The 22,726-nt window shown below is 36.4% G+C and overlaps 1 protein-coding gene across 1 annotated transcript in view; it reads left to right on the top strand.

Moving 5' to 3' along the window:
* SPRY3 (sprouty RTK signaling antagonist 3) overlaps nt 1–21,986 on the top strand; it is a 52,665-nt gene extending 30,679 nt beyond the window's left edge. The window contains exon 2 of the mRNA XM_077451759.1: nt 3,304–21,986. Within this exon, the coding sequence (XP_077307885.1) occupies nt 3,401–4,273 (873 nt within the window). The 5' untranslated portion in view covers nt 3,304–3,400 and the 3' untranslated portion in view covers nt 4,274–21,986. The remainder of the gene's footprint in view (nt 1–3,303) is intronic.
* Nucleotides 21,987–22,726: the final 740 nt, after the last annotated feature.

Raw genomic sequence — 22,726 nt, 5'->3', positions numbered from 1 at the left:
GGACTTTCTAACAAACGGACTTGGCCACACACGGAACTCCGAAACGGACTTGGCCACCCTGAAAGTTCGGCGATTTCTAACGCGATGACGTACAGCATGTACGACGGGACTAGAAAAAGGAAGTTCAATAGCCAGTAGCCAATAGCTTCCTTCTCGTACTTGCTTCTGAGCATGCGTCATTCTTAGTCCGCCAGACTAGCACACTGACGAAAAGGATTGTCCGCTGAAAGCCATGTCCGGCGGACAAATTTTGGGTCAAAACTACTTTCTAAGTCCGACGGACTTTGCGATGAAAAAGTCCTCTGGAGCCCACACACGATCGAATTGTCCGCCGCCGGACAATTCAATCGTGTGTACGCGGCATTAAGGGTCACTTACTCAGAACATAGGAAAGCTTAAAGTGATTGTAAAGCCTTGTTTTTCCCCATAAAAATAACAAATATGTTATACTTACCTGCTCTTTTGCAGTGGATTTGCACAGGGCAGCCCAGATCCTCTTTTTTTCAGGTCCCTCTTCGGTGCTCCTGGCCCCTCCCTCCTGTTCAGTGCCTCCACAGCAAGCAGTTTGCTATGGGGGCACCCGAGCCGAGTCACAGCTCCATGTGTCCATTCATACATGGATCCCTGACCCGGCCCCGCCCCTCTCTCCCCTGATTGGCTAGCTGACTTTGATTGACAGCAGCGGCGACCAATCATCTCGAGGACGATGCTGGACAGAGAGGGACCTCGGGTAAGTGGCTGAGGGGGGCTACTGCATTAGGAATAAAAAACCTTTTTGCCTTTACAACTTCTTTTCAGAGCCAGGAAACAAGCATGTTCAGGAAAAGGTCAACAATGACAGCTCATGAATTTCTTTCAGTACAGGTTTTTATTAAAAATACTCGGTGGCTTGCTTTTAATGACAAAATATATAAATGAGATACCATAATACATAAAAAAAAAAAAACTTTTAAAACTTTTAAATAAAATATACTGAAGAGATATATTTTTATTTTAAATAAAATGTCCATTGAACAAAATCATCAAATGGATGTTAGAAATCCCCTATTTTTTATTCTTATGATATTTTTGTAGAAATATAAAGCAATTTTTTTAAAAACAAAAGACAAAAAATTGAGCTGCTATAGTGAAATGAATACTTCATCTGGAAGGGAAGTTTAGGACATGTGTCTGTTTTTTAATATTGAAACTGCTTGTGATGCGTCCTTTTATAATCTGATGGATATGAAAAATATATCATATTCATTTAGATATGCAGACAAGATTATTCAACCGGTGCATTAGACAGCACCATGTAAATGGTAGTATGACACTTCACTTTCTCCACTAGTGTCTCCTGGAGGAATCTCAGGGGAGCGATGCCTGGAAAAGCAATTACAGGCAGGATAATAAGAAATAAAGTGGTTTTCTCCAAGCAGTCTGCAGTGTAGATAAGGTCATGTGTTTCCCTTGTGGTCGGAGTTAAGTTAAAACTTTCACTGAGTGCTTTTTAATACGCATTATATACAGGGCTAGTATTAAGAAAATATTATGTAGCAGGAGGGTTGTGGCACAGAGCCCTCGGTGCCCTTATCCCTAGGTAAGCTATGTTTATATACTAGGTGCACATCTTTTACACAAAATGTTGCATAGTTGTCCAGATCTTGTTATGGAGCCAAATATAGTAACCGTGGAACCAAATTCATTCTATAAGACGGTGCAAAGGATCCTTTGACGTCCACTGCTGATCATACCGAGGGCCTACACCTCAACATTTTTGAATTCGTAAAGTTTATGTATGTCCAAAACTTTTTTTTTACTTTTTAATAGAGTAGGGAAGAGTGGGAATTAAGTTTTCGCTGCCGTATGTGTCCCTTCTGAGGAGATTTACCACCTCTACTCCTTAGGTTAGCCATTGTCACCTGTTCAGAAAATGATTGGAAATGAAAAATGTTATAGCTATGTCTAAAAAAAAGGAGGTAATGGTAAATCATTAAATGTGATAAGTGTTTCCATAACAACTGTACAAATTCCTTTATTTTTGGAGGTTTCCTCTCACATCCTGTTGTGTTCTAGGGACAGAAAGTGATGGGATGTCTCCCCAGTGGAACATAGGAAAGTGATGGAAAGTCCCTCCTACTTTATCCAGAACAATTTTTTTTTTTACTATACTACCTACACTTTAACAGGTACTGATGCTAACAGTGCCAGTGATTTAGGTGAAGATATACATAGAGCAAATGAGGTGGCGAATGACCAAATTTAATGTGTGTTTTTTTTAAATGTACTTTTTAAATAATAAATAAAAAAACTGCATCAACTTAGCACCTCCAAACGGCTTTCATAGACAATGGCTTGCATTTACAAATTTTGAACCAGTAATTTTGTTCTGCAGCAATCATCTATCTATTGTCCATTGAATATTTTTATAACTGCAAGAAAAATTTCTTTAAAAATAGCTTTTTTTATTATTTGAAACTTTACCTTGCCCCTATACTAAAATACTTCCTCTAGTAAGCAACAAGGATCTTCAATGCACAAAAGTAACTAGGAAATAACTGCATTTCAATTGTACTTTCATAACAGAAGAGATGATCTTTAAACTCTCTGAACTGTGGGATAAGCAAGTGCAACAGTATTTTATTTAAATCTTGGAGGGCTTTGTGTCACTGTGCATATCTGTGCATGAATCCAATGTGAAACATTTCCTCTGTGCAGATGCTTCCTATAATGAAGACCAATCACTTCCGCTTCCTCTCCTTGTGTAGGATGAGTCTTGTATTCTACCCCTGTATTTCTATGAAGGTAGCCTGTAGTGGGTGCGTCTGCTGGGTCCTTCCCATAGCTTTGTTCTTTGCGTGGGTTATGCTTAGAACAGTGATGACGTTACTGCTACTTTTTACAGGGAAATATCTGGGTTTGGAAAAATATTTGATGCACGCAAAGTGGAAATTATAAGCTTTGTGGATATTTAGGAATATATTGCAGTGAAAGTGGTTGTGGCCAGAGTTTAGCTTTAAAAATGCTAATTTGGATGCCTCTTTTTGTGGTGCTGTTGCAGTGAGGTCCTCTGGAGGCAGTCTCCCCAACAAAGAAAACTATAATGCTGCAATATTTATTACAGTTAATATGTAAAAACAATATGGCGTTTTTTTTAAGAAGGATTTATTATGTAAGTTATTTTCCTGCAAGTTTTATAAAAAAAACTATCAAAGGTTAATAATTATGATATTTATTACTTATTTCTTTGGCATATCATAATACAATATTGTATACTTTCATCAATTTGATATATAACATATGCATTTTAAATATATTTTGTAGGATCTTCTGATGTACCTTGATGGAAGATACAACTTGAACATATTACTATCCAAAGAGTGACTGTCATTACATATACAAGGAAGGAGGTAGCAAGGCCATGGATATTTCAACTGGAGACATCCAGCAGGTTCTTTCCCTTGACCAAATTCGTTCCATCAGGGCAAACAATGATTACGTGGAGCGACCAGCTGTCTCATTTATGCAGACTTGGTCTAATCCTTCCATTTCTCAACATGCTGCAAAGCAAGAGTGGTCTAATGACCACCTGGTGTCCTATAATCACCAAGATCTACATCGCAGCCAAAGTCATCAACACCAATCCCAACATCTAATCCACGATCTAAGTCATTCCAGTACAATAAGCTCAGTTTCTCGGAGTACCACAGCATCGGACCAGAGACTACTAACTGGAATCACTCCATCCAATTCAGGGCATTCACTTATGAGGACACAGCCTAAGGATGGTGACCTGAAGCAAGACCAGTTTATTAAAGGGATAATGGAGAAATCAGATAGATACATGGGCCATCTTTTCATCTGTGAGGAGTGTGGGCGTTGTATTTGTGATGAATGCACACAAGTTCGGAAACTCCCTTCTTGTTGGATTTGTAACCAGCGCTGCTTGTGCTCGGCCAAAAATGTAATTGAGTATGGAACTTGCCTTTGTTGTATCAAAGGCCTCTTCTACCATTGCTCTTCCGATGATGAGGACAACTGTGCTGACAACCCCTGCTCTTGCAGCCAGGGATCCTGCTGTGCTCGATGGGCAGTCATGAGCTTCCTTTCTTTCTTCATGCCCTGTCTTTGCTGCTACCCTCCACTTAAAGGTTGCCTGTCACTCTGCCAGAAAGGCTATGACAAAGTAAAAAGACCAGGCTGTCGCTGTGAGAATCATACCAACACTGTCTGCAGGAAAATATCTTCATCTAGTGGCACACCATTCCCAAGGCCTTTTGACAAACCAGTATGACCTAAGAAGACCATCATGGATATGATCCTACTTCCTACTCTCCTTTAGTACTTCCCGCTGTCCACTTCTTGGAAACACTTGGTGCCAGAGTCAGCGAAAGCCTTACCAACACCCTATTAACAATTCAGGAATGTAAGAAATATTTTTAACAGAATGTAATTTGGGTGGAACAATATACAATTACATAAAGATATACAGATTAAATAGACACCTCTAAAACTCCTCAAGTTCATGCTGCAGTAGACCATGTGACTTTTGGTTCTGTAATGATGACATTGAGATCTCTGCCATATGACCTCCTCTGAGTAGGATATCATCTGTGTAAGAATGGAAGTTATATACAAGCTGTCTGAAGAAATCTTCTGCCTGGACATATTACAAGTGAAACACTTAGAAAAAAGCCAGGACAACTGTCCATGTATTAAGTAAACGTGGCACTTGGTGATTTACTCTTTAGCTGTGTTGAGAAAGGAACAATAAGGAAGTATAAAAACCAAGATCAACTGCAAAAGCTTATTATAAAAATGAAAATGCGTGCACTTTAATTTAGCAGACATAGCAATCACAAGAGGAACTGTACTTGTAAACCAGTATATAGAAGACATTGAAGGTAAATGGCAACATGAATCAAACAGGGAAAAGGAAAAAAAAAACATATTTAAAGGATGCTTGGATTAGTCAAATTAAAATTAACGCCTGATTAATCCACGTCTAGCATACATTTGATGCAATGGCAAGCTAGGGAGCCATATTTTATTTATTCTTTCAATTCAAGAAGGAAATCTTTATTAAACTACTTTTGAACTAGGTGAAATGCATTTTGTCACATATCAAGATATGATGTAAACCAAAGGAGATATATTTTGCATGGATAGGTTATGTTTCTATTCTTTCTTGCCCATACCTCTGTATTATTATATTTGTTTCGTTTTTAGCCACTGTTTCTAAAGTGACATTGAATGCTTTCATTTTAGTATCCACTGGGGATAATTTATCAAAATTAGTATAAAATAGTGCTACCAATAACAAACAAGGAGATGTCAGCTGTTATTTTTTTAATACAGGTTATAAAATGAAAGCTGGCTCCTGACTGATTGTTATGGGTAGCAGCATTTTTTTTTTTTTGTTGTTTTCTTTTCTTTTTTATATTGATACCCACTGTGTTCTAAGAACCTTGTGGGTTTAGTCTTGCTGGTGTATCGTGTGGTAGATTTATAAGCTAGTCCAGAATGGACAGATATACCACATGAGGTGAGGATGGGGAGGGGGTATTTATAAATTGATGGAATAATGAGCGCTATTTTGAATTACCTGTGGGAATAGAGCTAAATAAATGAAATGTATAATTTTTATAGGTCTGTGAAAAGAAACTGCATTGGGAAAACCCAAAGTCAAAGGTCTAGAAATACCCAACTAAGTCATATGTAGAAATAAAAACATGTGCAATTAAAGGGAATCTATGAAGATAGATATACGGAAATTGCCATTAGTGACCTGTTCTTGAAGCTGCAAGCTCCAAAGCTATAATCTTTATCTTTTTTGTCTCAAAATTGTATATTAGATGTCAGGATGTCTCAAAGACACATGCTTCTTCTAAGTGATTTATCATAGCATAATGTCTACCCTGGATCTTGCCCTTCAAAAACAATCAACAGTGATAATTATCAAATTTGTATCCTGATGGGTTCCCTTTAAAATATGTAGAAAATCTGTAGCATGGTCTAAGTATTTATATTCTCAGGAATTACCTGGGTTCCTTTGCTAAGGTCAAAGAACAACATGAAAACGAACCTAACCCTGAACAACCAATTAGAAATAGAATTTTATTGTTCCGCCTGCTAAATTTATTACCAGGGGTTACTGGGGCATGCCAATGCTCTTTCCACTATTTAGAATCATCTCTGCCTATTTCAAATAGTAACCGTGAAGGTATTGAGGCAATAATTTACATTAAATTTACAATTTACTTCTGTTTTTGGAACGTACTAGACAATGTCAGTGAAGTAGTAATATTATCCCCAAGGATTCATGGGCCCTCGCTGTAAACACTTGCTACTGTGCTCACCCAGCTAACAAAATCCCTTTTCTAAGACCACATATTTGGACCCCATCTGTTTTGTGAAGTTCTAAAATTATAGACACACTTTTAACACTGTGCAAAATATATGCCCTTGACGATATGTGAGAATACTCATTGCTTAACAGAGGGGACCTAACAGAATAAAACCTAATAAGTTGTTGCAGGGGGCGATGGTAAGAGAGTGCTTTGCAGACAGGCTTGGGTTCAGTGCCACAAGGGGGATGGTCACTGAATGCAAGTTTATGTATATAGGATTAAATAATCTTCTATAAAGGTGCTTTTTTCAAATAAATTGGGACAGACACAAAGTAGTGTAGGTTAAGTTAAAACAATGAAGCTTTACATGGCAATGTGCCACAACAATGCATTGCAGATTGCAGGTCAAAAGAGATCAGCAGCTTTCAGCCCATTTATGAAGCAAGGAATGGCCTTTGTTGGGAGATTATCATTCACTGGTGTCTGTGGAAAACAAGTAATTTCTTATCACGTGAATGGAGCCACCATTTGAGCTGTATTTTATCTCCAGCAAATCCAAACAACGGGACTCATTTCTGAGAGAAAACTGTATCACAGTCTATGCTGTTTCTTAACAAGATAAGATATTCACTTTATTGTATCTACAATACTAAAATGGGCCAATATGACACCCTGACATGCTGCAACACAGACAAGGATCATTTTTCTCTCAGAACCATAAATGAGTCACACTTTTCAACAATCCAAGTTGAGATTTTAGAACAAATAAAGCCTATCTGAAATTAAATTCTGCACATAAAACGTTTTGAGGGTTAAAAACTCACCCTCCTCAGCCAACAGGACCTGGAAAGTGTGGGATTGCTGGCAGGTACTGTTTTTTTGTTTCTCACCATAACCATTGAATACTTCTAGGCACTTGACCAATTGGTGCCCCAGTTATATTGAGGAGCTATTATAATTCACAATGTAAACATGTAGCCAATCTTGTGGAACCATATTTTCTATGATGTTCTGCTGACCAGGAATTAAACCAGTGTTCAAGTTAAACTGCGTAGGGATTACATGTAATCAATAATCTACATATCTTCCCTAATTGTCTATAAATAAAGCATAAATATTTCCTAAAATCTTACATGTTGCTAGAGATCAAACTTGACCTCTTGGTTCCTCTATTAGTTGAAGTGTGATTACATGTTATTATATGTTTTTAATTTCTACCTCTGACTAGTAACAAGAAGAGACTGTTGGACAGCCTGGGCTGTAGTCTGCTTCATATCTGATATTCCATCCAATTATACTTGCAAGTTCGAAGCAGGATGCAAGTTATGGTATCCCGTGCCTTCAAACACTCTTAAAGTGATATTAAACCCAAAAGAAAACATTTATTATATTGCAGCTTACCAATTCTTAGATGTGATGGTTGCATTCATTTTCTTTTTTAGGCTTTATTTCTTTTTTTTCCCCCTGGTTATCAGGCCATAATCTTATTGAATCATGGGTGGCAGTATTTTAAGTGCTTCCCCAGACAGCATTGCCCTAGGCTTGCTCCTGGGAAAGACATGTGTTCTCTTTGGTGAATGCTAATGTCAGTACTCATGGATGGTTTCCAAAAGTTGGATGGACATAAGAGGCTTTCTATAGTATATGAAGCAGATCAACCTTTCTTGTGATCATCCATGAGAACCACACCATGGCAACTGTCTTGATGGTAAAAGCTTTGCACAAAATTCCTACCTGGCTTGTTAGTGGGCACAAGCATGTTAAAACTCAAAAATATTAGCTCCAAAGAGGGTTTTCTAAAAAGCTAGGTTCCCAGGTCCATTTTTATTTCAAACAACAACATAAAATAAATGACTATTAAATATAATTGAGAAAAATGTAGTAAAAAGATAAATATATTTTGGTAATATTAACATAAAAATAGCAGAAAAAATAAAACCGAAATCATGTAGTAAAAAAAATGTTGGAATTGAAAATAATAGCATCAGTTGGGAAGAAATACCTCTATGGTCTATAAATGAGTCTAGCTATCCAATAATATCCTTCTTCTGCATTAGTACTGTTGGGGTTCTATACTTTTTTTTAATGCAAACTTTACTCAATGGTTTTTGATTTCAGAGTAGTGAAATGAGCTACATGGTAAAATGATTCACCCTAACAAGCCCCAGGATTTGCCTTCCACTTCCACTTTTTAAACACATTTTCTTGAAAAGTCACAAAGTGACATTTCATAGAGTTTCATAGGCCAGTGCGTGGTGACTTGCACTGTGCTGTAAAATGGTACTGCACGCAGTACGTTTTTTTTAGTGCACATTGCCCACACACCATCGCAATGCAGTGGTATGAACATGCCATAACGCATTTTGCCTTGTCTTGCACTCGTGGTGCCGTGGGACTGCTCTGGAATAGCCACCCAACGCAGTCCCACCATAGCTGGTGTGAATGGGCCCTTAGAGAAATGTACACGGTCATATGAACAAGAACAATTCATGAGATCCTCCAAAAAATGAATTAATCTTTTTAAGGAAATTCTATGGTCAGAAAAGATAAATCTGCATAATATACTTAAAGAAGAACTATATGATGAAAACATCCATTTAACATTTTAAAAATAAACAGCTGCAATGGGCCTGCCCATAAAAGGAAGGAAGTTACACAAGCCCCCCACCCCTAAGATCTCTCCTTTTGGTTCTGAGGGCATTGATGGGAGAATATAAAAAAAAGAAAATATTTGCCTAATGTTGAACTTTAACAAACAGTCACATATATGTGCAATCACCATTTACTGCTATAACTAAGTGGTTGCCATCAGTCAGAATTTGAGGCTCTCACAACAAAAAGTTTCATTTGTTTTTTGCAAGAAATTGCAAGATTGATAATCAGAAGCATGGGTCCTTATGGTTAAAGTTTGCCTTAGATTCCTTGAGAAATACATGGAAGCATTAAGTTATTCAACTATCTGGCATCTATCTAATACGAGTGGCAAACCCTTTAAGGGCTGATGGATTAAAGATGGATCACATTTTTTAAGGGTTTCCTAATTTCCCAATTTAAAATTTGCATACCAATTTTCGGAAATGTGATAACTTTTTGATGCCACATATGTAAAGGGAGATCATTCTACAGATGTAGACAGATATTAAGTGATCTGTGTGCCTTTATTAAACTTTCGAAGAAGTGTACTTACCTACCTTTAAAGCACATCCTGTCAAACTAGAATTATTTCCATCACTTTGTTGGTAAACAGCTCATAAAAGTAAACTTATAAAACTGATACTGTCATATTTTCAGTCATATAAAAGCATTTTTGTGTGTGCTCATTGTATAAGAAATTGTACTACTTTGGTAAAAGCCATCAGTACAGTAGTTCTGTTTCACATGCTCCTCCAGTATAGTGCTCTACCATTAATATCATGTTTTGCACTCGGATAATGTATGGCATAAGCCGCGTACACACGGGCGGACTGTATGGCCAACTTAGTCCGTCGAAACACATTTCAGCGGACAGTCCGCTCGTGTGTGGGCTTCAGCTGACTTTTTCAGCGTGCAGTCTGGCGTACTAAGTATTTCGGAATTTCCGTAATACTGTCCGTCATACTTTGGTTTCAGCGGACAATCCGCTCGTGAGTAGGCTAGTTCGACGGACTAACAATGGCGCATGCTCAGAAAGGATTTACACGGTGAAAGGTTGCATTGCTGTGTATTGGACTTCCTATTTCTAGTCCCGTCGTACGTGCTGTACACGTCATCGCGCAAGCTTTCGACGGACTGTTTGTGCATCCGTGTGTGGTCAAGTCCGTTCATTCGAAAGTAGAACGGACTGTCCGTCGGATTGTATGACGGACTAAGTAGGCCATACAATCCGCCCGTGTGTACGCGGCCATAGAGATATCAAGCAGCGTAGCCTCATCTCAGGTTAGAAAGTCTAACTTACGGGTTAATTTACTCAAGTTTTTTTTGTGACTTCAATGAAACTCTTATTTTTCTTACCTAATTTTGTAAATTGTTTTTTAACCAAAATAATTACACTTTACAATTTAATTAGAAAAAAATCAGAATTTTATTTATTATTCCGTTATAATACCTCTGTTAAAATGCTTCTGATATTTTAGTTAATCTTAAAAATTCCAAGATTCTCAAAATTTTAGTCAGTACTCTTATGACCATAAGTTGAATAGCCATTTAACATAGCATTTAAACAAAACCTTGCAGCTTCTTTAATAGTAGAGCGCTTCAAATAGATTCATTTGCATGCAAAATGTTATCTGCTGATGTGCTTGACAGTTGCAAAGATACAATATTTCTCATTAAATGCAATGGGTTTCTTTATAAAACATTTTTGTTGTAAATGACAGGCTAGAGAGTAGGTCTTTAAAGTTCTAATTGGAGAAAGTAAAAAACTTTATAAAATGTATGCCTTACCAAATGTTAATAACAAAATGTTAAGGCAAAATTCTGAAAGGTTTTTTTATTGTGACAGAATAACATGAACTTTTTTTTGTTAAAGTATATGTAAACTCAAATTCCATATACTGGAAGCTTTAACATGTTAATGTAATTTCAGAAGCAATTTGAAATACGTTTACATTTGCATCTTTCATTATAATAATACCTGGTGATTATGCCATGAAGGTCCTTCTTCAGGCATTTAATTTTATAGTGATCACTCTTTGTCCCTGTCTCCAAATTGTGATCTTGCATTGTCATAAGGGTTTCTGATTGAGACCACAATTGGGTGTTTCAATATAGATAACACAGATTAAGAACCTATAACTATCATGAAGCCTGCCCTGAGAATTGCTATGCAGTCATTGCTGGGGTGAATGTAGACAGGTAGGTGACAACCCCAAGGTGAAAACTGTATTTGTGTTTATGACACACAGGTTTTTAGTAAATTGAATGTCATACAGTTAAGGTTTACATTTACATTATCAAAAACAACTTTACCACTGAAAGCCATATACACCACACATTTTACAGTTTAAATGTTAAAAACATTTTTCTTTTTAATATATAAATTAGTTAGAATGTCTTTTCACAAGAAATTCCGGGTTATTGTTTTAAAATTTTGTGTGGTCAGCTAAATTAACCTTAGTTATTTGTTTAGATAGTAATGGCTTAGCTTAATAAACCTTAATAAACACACACATTTTTAATTTTACTGTTCTTTATTTTATTTCACTCATAAAACATATATACTTCCAACATTTTAAAATTTTAATCTTTGAGCATTTTGACCCTTTGGTCAGCTCAAACTCCATCCACATGTGCTCAACCACTCTTCTATTCCAGTGAAATTCCTCCAGATCTTATTAAGTCCTCCCCTTCTTTTATGGTTTCCAAAAATGAAGGCTTCCACAAAAAATAGGAAATTTATTACACTTGTTAATGGAACCATGGGGGACAGACTTCCACCAATTTTTTTACACCTGCCAACCTGTTCTTTTTATTGCCTAATCCAGGAAAGCTGACAGTACCTCTCTAATTTTACCTGAACAAAATGATAATCTAACCCAGAGCTACTTCAGTTTTTTTGAAGTATTAAATTATATTTAATTTGGCACTTTATTGTATACTTTACTTCTTTAATTCTCTTATTTTTGAATGCATAACTCAACATGATGAATGCGGGACCCAGTTTATTGTAATCAAACAGGCTGAGCTATTTTGGTAACATATTCTGATCCATGTATAAAAACTAGAGGGGATTTAGAGCGAAGATGTTGCAACCAACCAAATTGTATTTTCTTTAGTGCTTATAATAAAATCAATGCATGTTTCTGATTGGTTGTTGCGGGGAGTGCATCCAATTTTCCTATCCTCCATTTTTTATAGAAAGTATATTATTTTTTGTCTTTGAAAGGGGATTCTCCTTTTAGCTGACATTTATTCATTGGCTCTTTCTGTCTGGATTCACTTTAAGAAAGTATGCCATATTTTTTCTTGTTGTGGGTTACTGTGCATAACTATATTACTAAATAAGACCCTACAGTAGCTAACTCAGAAGCATTATGGCTGCCTACAAAAATATATATAAACTCAATCTAGACAGAAAAATAATACAATATTTATTAATATTTGTAGAAGGCACTTACAGCCAATAAATGAAAGTTATCTGAAAACGGTATTTCCTTTAATGACCAAAAATAATAATTTAAAACTATAAATTGTATATTTATAAATTGCTATTAAAAATTGCAAGTTAATGGATAACTGCACGTGTTAAGCATATGCTTTACCTAGTTTTTTCCCTAAACACTGAAAAAAATGAAATAGCATGAATAACCTTTCTATTCCTTATTGGTATGTTTGACACAGCATGGTCTACAGACATCCTGGTCTCTTTCCATGTTTGTGCTGTGAAATCCACCATTTCTGGATACCTTTGGGAGACAGGTTGTTCCTTGAAGTGGATCTATGGGGAATATTAGAAAATACATATACAGTATAATGCAGTCTGTCACTATAATTAATACAGCGAGTTTTGTTTTTTCGTGTCCTGCTTTTAATACGGTATAGCTTTATGCCCTTCTGATCCTGCCAGTGGATCCATTATTTTTCAATTTCCACTAAAGCAGAACTAACCCTCCTATCCTTTTGCAGCCAAAGAAGGCACCATCTTAGCCTCTATTTTGGTCTGCAGTTGCCATTGTGCTTTCTTATTGAAAACAGTTAAACCAGACCTTCACTGCAGTAAACCACTTTGTATCTTTGCAACTTGTGCACTTCAACAATCTTAAAAAAAGTTTTTGTCTTTTGTTTACTTCTTTTTTGTATGATTAGACCTGCCCCTTCCCGCCATTCTCATCTAGGCAACAATGATGTTTACTTTGACCCAGCAGCCTCCAGAGATATCTCTGGCAAATATTCCAGGAGGCAGTAGCTTAAAGAGAGCAGCTGGAGGATGGTGGACTCAGTAGTGTGTAATTGAGGGCCAGATGAATGAACCTGGAAAAGACAGCCGGCTCCCAATGACACGAAGGAAAGAAGATGGTGGCATTGGACCCAGCATGCAGCAGTGGAGCAGCAGGGCAACAATGGATTCCCTGTGTGTGTATATTATTCAAGCATAATCTAGCAGACAAGGATGCCCCTGATGGTAACCCTTTCCCTGCCAGTGTCCTTAGTACAGTGTCAGTGCATATTTTTTTAGCACTGATCACTGTACAAGTGCCAGTGTCCAATTGTCCACCGCAATGTTGAAGCTCCGCTAAAAATCGCTGATCATCGCCGTTTTTTGTAAAAAAATTTAAATAAATAAAAATTCTATAAAAATATCCCCTAGTTTGTAGGCGCAACTTATGCGCAAATCAATATAAGCTTCTTAGGATTCTTTTTACCAAAAAGTATGTAGCAGAATATATTATGGCCTAAACTGATGAAGACAATTGATTTAATTTTTATTTTTTTTATTGGATATGTTTTATAGCATAAAGTAAAAAAAATAGTTTTGGTGTTTTTTTGTTTATAGCGCAAAAAATAAAAACTACAGAGGTAATCAAATGCCACTAAAAGAAAGCTCTATTTGTGGGGAAAAAAGGACAACAATTTTATTTGTGTACAGTGTTGCAGGACTGCGCAGTTGTCAGTTAAAATAATGCAGTGCCGCATTGCAAAAAATGGCCTGGTCATGAAGTTGGTGAAACCTTCCATGGCTGAAGTGGTTAGCAGGCCCAACTTTCCAGCCACAGTGACAGCGACAGGGGTTGGGACTAACATTTTAACACTGACAGGGGTGTGTACAAAAGCCAGTGTTTATTAATTTGGTTTAAACCATTATTTTCCAAAAGAAGAAAAAAATATTACCTGCTTAAAATTGTAAGCTGGAGTTGGGCTTTAATTTGTTTGTCATTTATTTAAAGTCAATCTAAGACTATCCAACCTAAAGGTTTATAACCTATCTGTGTGCTTTTACTTCGGAAAGAGCAGCTTTTTTACCCTCTTAAAAGAAGTAGAAAAATAATTTAGGACAAACAGGTAATAACACTATGTTGCTGGGGGGAATTGAGAAACAAAAACTGCCATGTTACTGATAGTGACAGTCAACAACATACGGTATATGTTATCTTTCATTTTGTCCATGGTTCCACTTTAACTCAGATTTCATGACAGTAACCTGTCCACCCAATATTACCATCTAGTGGCAGTCAGGAGTGACCTTCTCCACGCCAAATGATGTTGAAATAGGCTGAGGATTCAAGTGTCTCAAACACACATAAATGGTGCTATTTGCTTCTTCCATTGGGCAGAGACAAGGGTAGCTAAAAGAAATGCAGTTATCTTATAACTTTCAGCAAACTGAACCTCAAATTAATTTTGTTGGTTTGGTGAAAGAAGAAACCACCAATGAGTAGTTTTGTTTTTACTCTATGATGTACGATTAGATTTCAAGGTATTTCAAAGGTTCACCTTTCTCAGGTAGACAGAGCCAGTTATAACAGATGGATTTATGGTGAAGTTTTTTGTGTAAGAGTGGGGGGTTCTTTGTAAGCATTGTTGTGCTGTCACACAGATCAATTCTGCCATCAAGCCATGAAGACAGTCAAAATCAACTGTCTATAAATAATCCCAAATTTCAAATTTGGGAATAAAAATGTATACTCCAAAACATTATATGTAATCTGTGTGCCTGTATTCATAATGTACAAAGTGTTTGGGGTCTATGTAATATGGTAATTTTGGAGCAGTCCATACAGAAATCCATATGTCCTTTGAACAGAGCCTGCCATGAGAGTAATGTTGTGTCTGAGTTTAATTTCCTATTCATGGTTAAAGAAGGTGAAATGATTCCAAAAATGCAGGCTGAAAGAAAATGCATATGTTTGTTAACTGCTGCCAGTTGTTTAAAGTCCTGTAAGGATTTTTCTTCAAAAGTAAATGAGAGTGAGACCAAGAGTGCGATTTGCAAAATGGAACAAATCCAACATCTGCATTACCCCATGTAATTATTTTCTATTCTTTAAATGTACCCTAACTCAATTATACTTTAAAAACAGTGAATATGAATGGGGTTCCTGTAGTCACAATTGCAACTGGGCAACAGGGGAGCAGTAAATCTTCTTTGAGACCCATGTCTCGGCAACCATCCCTAGACTTACATAGTATAGCTCTGCTTTCCAAACTGGTGCTGATCATGTCTTACTTTTTGTAAATATACACAGTTTTGGAAGGGATAGAATGTAAGTGGCTGGGAGAATTCATAAGATGGGATTTCGAGGACAAGCTTGAGTCCCTATAGATTTGTTAATTTGACGCATGTCTTAAAAAATAAGCGTGGGTTTGCAGTGCAGGTGCAAAATTGTGCCGTTCAGTAAATCGCCTCCAAATTTTGATGCAACTATGGCATAAAGGTTCTCTTACACATTAATATTGACAGTGTTGTTGACATTTTAAGTGATTGATATATTGTTTTTTTTTTATGGTGCTGTTTGTTACAAAAAATATCAAAACGTAGTGTTTATTCAGAAACAGACTTCCAGTTTTGCTTCAAAATTACCAACTATTCATGGACTGCCAGTATCCCTCATCCTTTATTTAATCCTTATTAAGCTAATCACTAAAAGCATAAGCATTTTCTTCACTCTCAGTACCTAGACATTTTATGATGTTTGAACTCTGCACCTTCCATTATGTGTATGCGTGCAAAAGAATATAATATATAGAAACTGTAACCTTGAATATTATATGAACAAGAAAAAATGTAAACAATTATATGCGAATGAAACCGAACTTCAGACTCTTCCTCTGTGTTTAGAGTTACTTTGATATATTTTTGTATATATATAAATATATATATAAATATATATATTATATATAAATTAAAAGGTATAGAAATCTTTATTAAAGAATAATAATGTTGTGAATGGTGCCATAATTAAAGCATAGTTCTAATTTTTGGTACATTAACAATACCAATAGTATACACACACACACAAACACACAAAGAATGCAGTATTTATTAATAATAAAAAAAGGAAAACATTACTCCTGCCTTCTGTTCTTTGCGAATATATTTATTTATGTTACAAATGGAAGGCAAAAAAAAATAAACTATATTTAATATTTTGCTAATATTATCATCATCATAATTACCTTAAGAGGGGAGATTCATTTTTCTTCATTTATATTTGCAACAGTCAAGTGTGCACTGCATTACAATTACTTTTATAATTTAAAATATTAATTATTGTAATAAAAAGAAAAAAATATAGTAAAAATAATATTTATATTAAAGTAAAAGCTGAATCATAGCTTAGAAGAGTAAGGTAGAAGTGGGGTAGTAGCTAACATAATATCCTTGCTTTTATCTTTCCGGGACCCCTTTCAGCTTCCACACCACTGACAATCTAAATCCCTATGTAATTATCAACTCTTGGGGGTTGATTTACTACAGGTAAATAGACTGTGCCCTTTGCAAAGTTGCTCCAGAGCTTAGTAAATGAGCAGAAGCTCTGCTAACTTTCATCATCCAATCACATGCAAGCAAAAATGCTGTTTTTTCTATTTTTCTTGCACGTGATTGGAAATTATTTGCAAAGTGAATCTTTACCTCATTTACTATGCTCTGGAGCAGCTGCACTTTACAAAGTGCACTGTCTATTTACCTTTAGTAAATCAACCTCTAGAAGTTGATAGTTACACTTGGCTTGCAATGCTTCCCTCTGTCTAATGTGACATTGCTCAAACTTGATTAGTGGTGACTCAAACACTGAGCCGCGGAGACTGGGAAAGTGTGACGTGTTCTCCCCATGCAGGATAAGCATTGAATATTCTTGTTCAAGAGGGTGAAGTCAAAAATGGACCCCTTATGAAGCTTTCAGACACACTGATGTCTAAGGCCCCATACACACTTTTCGATTTTCTGCAGATTTGTGTCTTCAGATTTACCAAAACCATGTAGTGCAAGGGCCTGCCAGATTGCATACAAATTGAAAGGTTTGACCTCATATTATATGGTTTTGGTAAATCTGAAGACAAAAATCTGCAGACAATCTAATAGTATGTGTGGGGTCTTACTAAGTTGTGATTCAGTACACTTAAGTATAATGTATTTAAAGCTGTATTACAGGCAAACAGATAAAATACACACAAGAGCTATTATACTTGCCAAAAAAAATGTACTTCTCTTTAACCAGTCCTGAGATTTACATGTGTGTAAAACACAGTACAGTCAAGAGGATGACCCTCCTTTTTCTGTTACACATTCAGATTAAAGAAGGGATACAGCAGTATATTTTCTCCACCCCTAGCCAGCTGACTGGACAGTGGAGGAGCAAGAGAAGACTGATGGGGTCTGTTCTCTGCTCTGTTCTTCTATCATCATGTTCCTTGCTGGCACATTTGCATGCAGCGCACCTGACAGTCTCCCAGTCTTACCCCTCTTTCTCCCAATCTGAGTGCTGCTGTAAAGGAGATTGCAAGTCATATTTAGGTATCTACATTAGTTTTTACTTAAAAAAATAAAAATAATTAATGACTACATAGCTACATTCGTTGTTTTTTTTAAAAACATCTGCCTGGAGTTCAGCTTAGAATAACTACTCTGCAGATAAAATTATTTAAAAAGCACTGAATGTGACATTCACCAATTCATTATCCATGGTTAATGTGTTTCAATAGACAGTGAATGATTTACCATCAATGAATGCCTTACAATTATACCAATGAACACTCAAATTATCTTTGCTTATTAACCAAAAGCCTTCAGTATTTACAAAGACAATGTCTATTCTGAGCTATCCTTCTCCGAATAAGGATGCTCTACAATGCATGCTAGAGAATATCTATAGAATGCTGGGTAGCTGTCCCTGTAAAATGAAAACATTTCCTGCAGCGGGGAAATGTGAGACTACCTGTGCTATAAGAGTATCTATGAGAAAAATCATAACTACTTGTGTTAAATTTTTAATAGGTCAAATAATAAAACAAATTGCAAATCACGTTAAAATCCATTTCCGGTTCTGCACTGTCTGGAGAATATTTATAAATTAGATTTCCTCATTTTACTTGCGCATATAGTTCTGTAAAGTCCATTTACTGTAAAATTACTTCCTGGATTCTAAAAATAAAATAAAAATGCAGTTAAAAGTTTTTTTTTTTTTAGATATGTTTATAAATATCACATTATGAAAAATACAATAACAGCCATTTCCTCACAGCTGCAAAAAACAAAACTTGGTATGGAAAATCCTTTGCACAACATCAAAATGAAAAAGTAAGGGCGTAACTTACTTGAGGGGTAATTTTTGGTCTTGGCTGAATAAATCTGTTTTGACTTCAAAAAATCAATTATGTACATTTAAAGGTGGCTGGATGCTTGAAGCAGGCAGCCACTTGTGATTAAATAAAAAAATGACTACATTATTAATTTGGCTTGCAAATGCCCAATGCCATGCAACTGCCCGTACAATTGCCTGGATACAGCAGGACTTATCTCATGGTCTCATGTAGGCTTCTTTCCTCATTAAGATGTTTTTCAATCCATGTGTTAGCAATCTGGTATCATGATTATTATTATTATTTACTCCCATCTACTAAATAGAAGGTATTTTGGACCCTGAACTCTTAGCCCCTGTACACACGGTCGGAGATTTCCACAACCAAATCCGTCGGATTTTGTCCGTCGGATCTTGTCTGAAACTGTTGCATACACACGGTCGGACTAAGTCGAAAAATCCGATCACTCAGAACTTGATGACGTAATTTCATTACGATGGGACTACGTTCAGGCTAGTAGCCAATAGCTTTGATGTAGGAATTTGATCTGAGCATGCGTGGCACTTAGTCTGATCAAAATTCTCTACACATGATCGGAGTATGTCCGATCGAACCAGTTGGTCGGGAAATATTTCCAACATGTTGGAAAATTGGGTCCGACGGATATTCCGACGGAATCAGTCCGATGCATACCACACACAGTCGGATTATCCGACAACACGGTCCGATAGGACACATTCCGACGGATTCTCCGACCGTGTGTACAAGGGCTTAGAAATGTATAATACTGATAGAAACATTTTGCAGCTGGCATTTGTCACACATTTGAGAGAGTTGCAACATCAATAGCCCCAATAGTTAAACTAAGATACCCTAGTTGTTTGGGTATGTTTATTTAAAAGTTGTGCATCAAACATAATAAAACAAATGAGAACAGGTTTGCTTTGAGTGTAAAAATGTAATTGAACATAGATTCAATTTACAATACAACAAATGTTTTTTGTGCTCAGCATAGCTTTATTAAGGCCAACGAATGCTCTAAACACAGCCCAACTAATGGGTTTCCTTGTTTTTTTTATTGAATAATGTGACTCTTTTGCGAGATTTTTTTTTTTATCTTCCTTTTGGGCATTGACTCGAATCGTCAATTTTATGAAGAGCTACAGCCTCTGGGAGACCTATCCTGTTAGACAATTCTGGGAGTGTCAGATGTCTTCATATTCTTCTATCCACTGTGGTTCCAACCACTCCACCCGTCCTGTAGTATCATAGTGGCCAGCAAAAGAAACTCATTTGAACATAGTGGAGTCTCAGTTGCTGATGAACTTTCAGTGGCAATAGCTGTTCAGCAAAACAATAATAACAATAGAGTCAGTGCAAGCAAAAAAGATGCATTTTTACAATCAAAAGAGTTGCTTTAAAGTGAACCTGTGCCCTGACTAAGTACATTAAATATGTGAACAACCGACAAAATCACTATAATACAATCTCTCACTTACGTCTATAATGATCAGTATTATGGAGTAAATAATTTTCAAATTCACAAGCTTTGATCTCTCATGTAATGTGTAAGCATAGCGAAATCCTTGTAGCCTATCAGCCATCTAATATAAACTTGAAGCAGGTATCTCTAAGTTGTTAAATATAGACCAAAACCACTTTAGAGTCTCTGCTGTGATGTTTCAGGATCTTGCAGGATGAATTACAGTGTACTACATGCATTTACAAAGGTCAGAGATGTTTTACTGCTTGGAAAAATTATGTAAATGCTTCAATGTCAACAGTATGGGCACAGCTGTACCTTAAAGTGATTGTAAATGTAACTTAAAAAAAAAAATAACAAACATGTTATACTCACCTGCTATGTGCAAAGGTTTTGCACAGGGCAGCCCCAATCTTCCTCTTCTCGATGCTCCTGGTTCCTCCTCTTGATGTGCCACCATAGGAACTCGCTTCTTATTGTGGCACACCTGTATAGACACAGACAGTGCATCTGCCCGGTGAGGAGGGAGAGAGTGGAGAGAGCCACTTCTTGATCGAGAATGGGCTCAGGTAAGTACAATGGGGTATGTAGGGAGCTGCACAAAGAAGGTTTTTTACCTTAATGTATAGAATGCATTAAGGTAAAATAAACTTCTACCTCTATAATCACGTTAACTGACAAGGCATTAAGATTCATTGGGGCTGATTTACCAAAGGCAAATAGGTTCTTCACTTTACAAGGGTGGTAAGTGCATATTAGATACCATTTAAGTAACTCTGATTACTGGTATGAAAATATTCATAGACCAATAACTAGAATAAACAATAACAGATGATATTTGCTATGTATTTAGCAGATATCCAGACTCAGTAAGCTGTAGGAATCAAGTGTCTTCAAAAAAACAACACTATGAAGCTATCAACCCATTTCTATAAAATAGATACACAAACAGAGTGAGGGCATATCCTTTTCAGGGAGTGATAGCAGGGAAAACCTTATCTCACAATAAATAGCATAGTTCTACTTCTTTCATCTATTATTCAAAGTTCCCAAAAAGGTTTGGATAAATATATTGGTAAAGAAGGAAACTCTTTTAAGGTCCAACTACACCTAACATGTATATTTTAGTTTTGTGTGGTAAGTGATAAGTTGAATCACACCTAATACCTACCAGGGACTTCAACACCAATTATCCCTATCAAAATTCCTTATGTCACACAAACTGCAATTACAAAGCCAACTGATGTTGTTGTCATGCTGTCCTCATTTATGTTTTTCGCCAGCTGCAAGTGACTCCTTTGTTTTGACCTTGGAAGGTAGTAGGTTGGAGACAAAAACTAGTATATATTTTTCATTAGAGCACCAAAAGATATGTGATGAATACAATTGTGCCCACTTACAAAACAAAATATAGGGGGGGGGTTTACTAAAATTGGTGCACACAGAATCTGGTGCAGATGTGCATCGTAACCAATCAGCGTCCTGCTTTTATTGTCAAAAGCATAATTGAACAAGCTGAAGTTAAAAGCTGATTGGTTACTATGCACAGTTGCAATGGATTCTGTGTTCACCAGTTTAAGTAAATCTCCCCCATCATTTCTGTGCAGAGTTGGCCTTTAAATTTGCCTAATTTAGTGTGTTATAGATATTTGCACATCCATGGAAGATTGCTACTTTATGAAGAAGTTAATAAAAGATTTGACAGAGTATCATGGTTGTTCAAGAACAGTTTACCAACCATGTGCTCACTGCTCAGAAGTTTTACAAGTCGAGTAACATTAACACTCATTAAGTAATCTAAACTTTGCAGACATTGTTGGCTCATCTCATTTTAAGGCATTGTTTCTAGCTGTGCGAAGGGGTTCCTACAAATTTATTTTTAGCTTTTTTTCTGTTTGTAATTGATGGGAACATGATTGGTAGAGGAACAAAAATAAAATACATCTTGACCTATACAAGTGTTCCACTTCTTGTGACTCATCTGGTTCATGTGAAATTTCTGCTACTACAAACTAAATGGACTTTCCCGGACAACAGTATAACTTGGAGTCTGCAAAGAGGAAGAGATTGTCAACTGAGAAACAAATGTACTTGCAGCTTGTGGGATTCTTAGAACAATGTCATTGTTGCAAAAACACCATATAAAAAACACAATAATTTAGGGCTTAACATCATTAGCCTATGCAGTCAAGGGGCCCCAGTAGATATTAAAAATCTGTGCAGCTTTGTAATATGGTAATTGATTTTATGGTTTTATCTGTAGGTCATTTGGTTCATCTCATACACCTGGGTAATAAACACCTAGTTATCAACCCCCACATCCTGACTTGTTGCTAGGGCGTGAAAACTGTTGGATGCTCACTCTTCACATTGCAGAACTGAAAACCAAGGGTTTTTGTATTCTTGCAATCAAACAGGAAGTGGGGGTTGCTAACTAGGGGTTTATAAGCCAGGCTAACTAGGGGCCCAATGACCCACAGGTAAAACAATAAAATGAATGATCATTTTAGAAAGAGTCACAGATTTTTAATACCTTGACTGCATAGACTAATTTCCAAAAAAGTTGAACTTAGTCTTTAAAACTTCTTACCCTAAACATCTCACATAACTAATTGTTTTCCTTTTATTCCAATATTCACAAAACTAGTACTGCTGTTTCAAAAAACTTGAAATCCAATTGCCCCCATCCTTCCCACTT

This window comes from Lithobates pipiens, unplaced genomic scaffold, assembly GCF_037356315.1.
Source record: "Lithobates pipiens isolate NorthernLeopardFrog02 unplaced genomic scaffold, aLitPip1_a1.2 Scaffold_1, whole genome shotgun sequence".
Lineage (NCBI taxonomy): Eukaryota > Metazoa > Chordata > Amphibia > Anura > Ranidae > Lithobates > Lithobates pipiens.
The sequence above is the reverse complement of the archived record's forward strand: the minus strand, read 5'-3'. Positions and strand labels throughout refer to the sequence as shown.